This window comes from Peromyscus maniculatus, chromosome X, assembly GCF_049852395.1.
Source record: "Peromyscus maniculatus bairdii isolate BWxNUB_F1_BW_parent chromosome X, HU_Pman_BW_mat_3.1, whole genome shotgun sequence".
NCBI classification, from domain to species: domain Eukaryota; kingdom Metazoa; phylum Chordata; class Mammalia; order Rodentia; family Cricetidae; genus Peromyscus; species Peromyscus maniculatus.
In genome coordinates, this window is record NC_134875.1 from 119259673 (window position 1) to 119265672 (window position 6000).

At 47.5% G+C, this 6000-nt stretch overlaps 1 protein-coding gene across 2 annotated transcripts in view; it reads right to left on the reverse strand.

Moving 5' to 3' along the window:
• Prps2 (phosphoribosyl pyrophosphate synthetase 2) overlaps nt 1-5640 on the reverse strand; it is a 36676-nt gene extending 31036 nt beyond the window's left edge. The window contains exon 1 of one of the 2 annotated variants that reach the window (XM_006973179.4): nt 5264-5640. In XM_006973179.4, the coding sequence (XP_006973241.1) occupies nt 5264-5385 (122 nt within the window). In that variant the 5' untranslated portion in view covers nt 5386-5640. The remainder of the gene's footprint in view (nt 1-5263) is intronic. The other variant, XM_015992027.3, reaches the window with a different exon arrangement.
• Nucleotides 5641-6000: the final 360 nt, after the last annotated feature.

Consider the following 6000-nt stretch of genomic DNA (forward strand, 5'->3'; position numbering starts at 1 on the left):
GACACTGTGTACATCATGTGAATTTTGTTTCTGTGTAACTTATCTTAAGATAGGATTCAGAAAACTGGGGCTATGAATGGTAGAGTATTTGTATAAACAAACATGAAACCCTGGGTTCTACCCCCTATAATGGAAAAATAAATATAGAAAACTTCACTGTGCCCACCTGAATAGAGCTACTTAAAAGTACATCATCATAATCTGGTGTGATGGCATACACTTAGAGTTCCAGCCAAGATGACTTTGAACTCTTCTTCTTGCCTCCATCTTCTAAGTGCTAGAATTACAGGCATGTGCCACCATGATGGGTTCTGAAAATGAGTTTTGATATTTTTTCACAGTCCTCTTGCATAAGGCTCTCTGTTATGGATGTTAACAGTACACTGTAAACCCAGAATGAAAGGAATAGAAAGAAACTGAAATCTATCTCTTTATTTTGAGTGCTAAAGAATGAACACAATTCTTGGGCCAATGAGGTGGCTTAGTAGATAAAAGCAGATGCTGCCCAAGTCTGACAACCTGTGTTCAGTCCCTGAAATCCACATAAGAAGCTGAATGTTCCAACTATTGGATTAACACAATTACATCAAGTATAGAGCTAATTTAATTTGGCATGTATCTGCAACCCCAGAACTCCTCCTATACAGAGGTACTACTTCTATAAGTGCAAGGAGAGAACTGATTCCTCAGTGTGTCGTGGCATTCATGTGCACATACATACATACAAATAACTTAAAATGTAACACAATTGCATCAAGTATAGGACTAATTTAATTTGGAAAGCAAGTATTACATAGCTCAGGGGTTGACAGAATACAGCACACAACCTCTTTTTGTATAGCCCCCACACAACAATAAGAATGGTTTGCTAGTCCCAGTAATGAATACCCCTAAAGACATCTATACCCGAACCCTTTGAATATCGTATATTATATGGCAAGTGGGATGTATATATGCAGATGGAATCAAGCATGCTAATCAGCTGATCTTAAAACAGAAAGGTCATAGCAGACTATTTAAATTTGTCCCAGGTGATCAGAGCTGAACTTCAAATCGGAAGAGGAAGACTATGAGAGTGAAGAAGGGATATGATGACTAAAGCAAACCAGAGAGATCCTCTACTGCTGAAGCTTTCCAGATCCCAGGGCTGTGGGGTACCTACAAAACTGAAAAGGGGACTGGGACTCTAGCTTGCTAGAGTGCTTGCCTAATATGCATGAAGCTTTGAGTTGGGTCCCCACCACTAGGTAAAAACAGGTATGGTGACACACTCCTGTGATCCTGGTACTTGGGAGGTAGAGACAGGAGGATTGGAAGTCCAAGGTCCTCATCAGCAACATTGAGAGTGTTCAGGGCTAGCCTAGGCTACATGTGACTGTAAGCAAAAGAACAGAAAGCTGGAAAAGGCAATGGAATAAAGTTTCCCATGAAGTTTTAGGAGGAAAAGCAGCCCTGTTGACCTTGCAGGACTTGTAATGGATAGACATGTAAGACATAGCAGTAACAGGGATGGCATGTGGCCAGCAATGCCTAAAATATTTACGATCTGGCTCTTTACAGAAAGTCTCAGATCTCCTGGTCTTATGACTGTTTATCCCCACAAGATCACATTCTTTGGCCTGCTTTTCCTCACCAAGGCACTGCAATCCTATGACTAGCAGTCCAGGGGAGCACAGAAAACACCATGGCAACATTTCTTCCAAAGCCAGTTCTGCTTCTGCTTACAATGAAGACATCCCCACCCCAATCTGTAGTGGAGATCTCTAATGGGTTGTGTGGATCAGCTCAAGGGACCCTCAGACAAGAAGACTGAAGCAATGCTGAATGGCCACAGCAACTTAAATGGTGGCTGCGTATTTTATAACATTTTTTTTCTATTGTGACATAGGATTTAAGTCTCTTCCCTAGAATCTAGATGCCTTCCCTAGACCTAAGAAGGCTTTGACCAATACAATGTTATAGAAGTGATGATATGCCAGCTTCTAAGTCCAGGCCTTAACTGACTGGTACTTAACTACTTCCTGACTTTTGAAACTCTCCCTCTTGGAACACAGCTTCTGTGCTAGAAGGGAACCTACGCAGCCCTGTGGAGTGGTCCTTAGCCAAGCATCCAGGCAAAAGCTAGCCAAACTTATCAGCCACATGAGTGAGCTATCTTCAAAAATGGGTCCTAAGGTCCCAGTGCCCACCCTAGCTGCCACCACTGGAGACAGAAACAAACCTTCTTTGCTCTGACCTGCACAAATTTCAGGTCTGGGAATCAAATAAACAGATTGCTTTAAGCCATTGAGTTCTGGGTGTACTGTTAAATGTCAGCAACCAGAATACTGGGTCCCATGGTAAGGACCCTGACAGCAGTAAATTAACCAGGGTAAAATACTACAAGAGACTTGAGATACCATCATGAGTACTGCCCTCCAAGTCATAGAGGGTTTGCTGGGGTCAGAAGAGAAGCTGGAATATACTTCTCCCTGAAAAATGGAAGCAATTCAGGGATGAGAAGGTAAAAGTGGAGTGTGCCTGTCTCATTAAGTAGCATTTAAGAAAACTAGGAATCCAGGTGCCGAGGGCCAGGGCACAGCATCCGGACTCCTGCTCTTCACTCAGCAAGAGGCACCCCCCTCCCCCCCCCTTACGTGAGTCCATTTTCTCTTGTTTTTGCCCTTTGTTTTCTCATCTCTACGGCCAATTTGGGGACTGTGTGTGTGTGTGTGTGTGTGTGTAAGAAATCAACCTCTGTCCCATTGTAGTTCATAAAAAGAGTTAGCACATTAACCTTGTAAATTCTTCTAGGTGACAGAAACATAAAATGTATCTAGGTGTTGTGCATGTCTGTAATCCCAGTACTTGGGAGGTGAAGGCAGGAGGATCAGGAATTCAAGGCTAGACTCACTCAGTGAGCTCTGGACCAGGCTAGACTACATGAGGCCTTGACTCAAAGAAAGCAAAAGCAAATAAAACAACCACAACAAACAAAACAAAAACTCAGCCCAACATGGAGATGAGGGGTCTTGGACACCTTACAATTCCTAATGGTCAAATGTGGTTAAAAGAGAACCCAAATGAAATAAAAACAAGTCTGCTTTCCATTTCAAATAAATGTATGAACAATTACACTTGAACTTCCCAGTGAGTTTCACCCAACAGCCCATATAGGACTTGTAGCAGAAATCCAATACTAACCCAGCAATGAACTCACCTAGGTTAGCTATGCTCTGCAGCAAAGAATTGTTCTGCACCAAGATAACAAGGAAGAGTTGCTTTATTTACTTTCAAAACCCACAAGGTCCAGAAATGTCTCCTTTATTTACATGACAACACCCTGTGGACAAAGACTCTTATTCTACTAGTGTTCTCGGAGCTTGGACAGGACTGAGAAAATTCTGCAATAGTCAAACCTAGATCTATTCTTCTCCAAAGTCCTAGAGCACCCTCCATATATTAAACTCTACAAAGGGAGCTGTGGATGTAGCTCAGTTGTCGAGTCTTCTTGTCTAGCATGCACAAGGACCTGAGATCCATCCTCAGTACTGAAAACAAACAAACAAAGGCAAAGTGACCTTTAAAAAAAGACATTGTTTTATATTTAGCTAAGCTGGTCTCAAACTTCCTATGTAGCCGGGGATGCTCTTGAATTCCTGCTTCTCTTGCTTCTTCCTCCCAAGTGTTGGGATTGTAGTGTATGCGGCTACATCCTGTTTTGATGTGGTACAGGGGACCAAACCCTGGGCTTTATGCATGCTTGTCAAGCAACTCTAGCAATGGAGCTACATCCCCAACCCCAAAGGGGCATTCTTAGCCTGAATTGTCTATACAGTAATACTATCTGCCATCTGTTTCTCCTATTATCATCCAAGGTGTGTAAATGGAGTTTACCACCTGGAAAAGGTCACATGGGATGCACATAGCCTTTAGAAAAAATCTTTGTCATAGACATTAACCTAACTTTTAGCTGGGTCTGGTGACACACATAACTGTAATTCTAATACTTTCAAGGTAGGGGTGGGTACTCCTGTGAGTTTGAGGCCTGCCTGGGCTACACAGTGAATTCAGTAAGATCCTAGATACTATAGACAAATCCTGTCTCAGAAACGCAAAATAAAGCAACAAAAAGAAAAAAAATGCCCTTAACTTCACAAATTCTCGATTGACTCAAAGTTGTCAAGATTTTCTGCTTTCTTCTGAAAATTTAAGTTTTAGATCTGACATTTCTGTCTATGATCCATTTCAAGTTAATTGGAGAAGGGTTGATAATCCCCCCGCCCCGTAAACTTGTTGGGTGAATTGCAACCCTGCCGAATGTAGAATGGTTATCTGTCACTGTGCACTGCATAGCTGGTTAATTGGACTAAACAGAATGAGGAAAAGTAACTGGCCTCGGGCAAGTGGGATAAAAAGCGCTCCCAGTCCAACTTCAGAAGAAGGCTACTGCCTGCCTGGCTGCACGGAATACTGGTGACCACCTCTTGCTCCCGAGAGAAATGGGTAGAATTTTTGCCAAACGAGGCTCTTGCGGCTGTGCGTAGCTGAGTTCCATAAACACAAAGAAGCTATTAGTTCGCAATATTCCATGCAGCAAAGTTAAAGGAAGCCCAGGAGCGCTCAACACGTGCGTCCTGCTTCCCAGGCTCTTTCCAACTCGCACACGAACCCACCCTTCTGGATAAGGCAGTACTCAACACCCAAGCTGCTGGGAAGAGTCACCTGAGCAGCTGGCAGCACTCTGATCGCCAGCCGCTGGAAGTAGCATTCGAAAGTTCCCCAAGTAAACCCAGTGCCCAGGACCTGTACAGAACCCTTTCCACAACGCTTGAGTCTGGGTTTCCGCCTGGTAGAGACTCGGAAACTGGGGCGGGCGGATCCACAGATGTCTCCCTACCCCCACCATTCCAGGCACCGATGTGATGCCCACAAGCTTCGCCCACTCTCTCAGACGCGCAGTGACTGCACCGATGTCGCCCTTCCGGACTGAGGACACCAGGCAAGGCGGCGAAAAGAGGGGCCTGGGGTGCCTAAGGATCGATAGGTCGCCGAAGTCCGGGTGCTGGAGGCCCAGCCACCAGAGGGACAACAGCGCGCAAAGACTCCAGGGTGACTGGGGGGGTTGGGGGGCTCCCTTGCTGGACTTCTTTCTCCCCGGGCGCAGCCGCGGTGGCTCTGAAGCCGCGTTGCTGCCGTCCCGCCCCGGAAGGGAGAGCACAGCGCCCTCCGAGGTTGCCCGGGCAAGAGTTGGCTCCTGCCTCAACCCTGGTGTGGCTCCCACCTGGTCTCCTGGTTGCTGAACTTCTTGGTGACCACCTTGCCCAGCTCCAGGCCCAGGCGATCGGCCACGCGCTGCGACAGGTCCTGGTGAGAGCTGCCGCTGAAGAGCACGATGTTGGGCATGGTGACGCACGGTGGCTGAGGGGCGCCCTGCGAAGGAGAAAGTGATAGCGACGCAGACTGCTGCTGCTGCTACTGCTGCTGCTGCCGCTGCTGCCGCTGCTGCCGCCGCTGCCGCTGCTGCCGCCGCTACCGCTACCGCTACCGCTGCCGCTGCCGCTGCCGCTGCCGCCGCCGCTGCCGCTACCGCTACCGCTGACGCTGTTGCTGCGGTGCCCGCTGCTGCTGGTGGAGCGGGAAAAACGCGGCAGCGGGACCAAGGGGGAGGGGAGGAGCTGGGGGAGGAGCCAGAGAGAGAGAGAGCAAGCCAGCGAGAGAGGAGGAGCAGCCGACTAGTTGCTGGAGGGTGCTGGGAAGCGCCTGCTGCCCACGCAGGCTGGGCACGCAGGTTGTGAAGTTCTGGGTGGTCCAGAAACACCCAGGTTCGGTTGCTCGGTAGGGGAGCTCGATGCTCCACACTTGAAATGCCTTTAAGTGGGGAGGTCAACGAACCAGATGGAGTGGACAGAGAGAGAGAGAGCAAGCGATTGCGGGAAGGGGCCATAGGGGTGCCTCGCAGCCAAGAGCCGCCTTTCAACCCGGAAGCTCAGAACCCAGAGGTGATACTTGGGGTTCAAG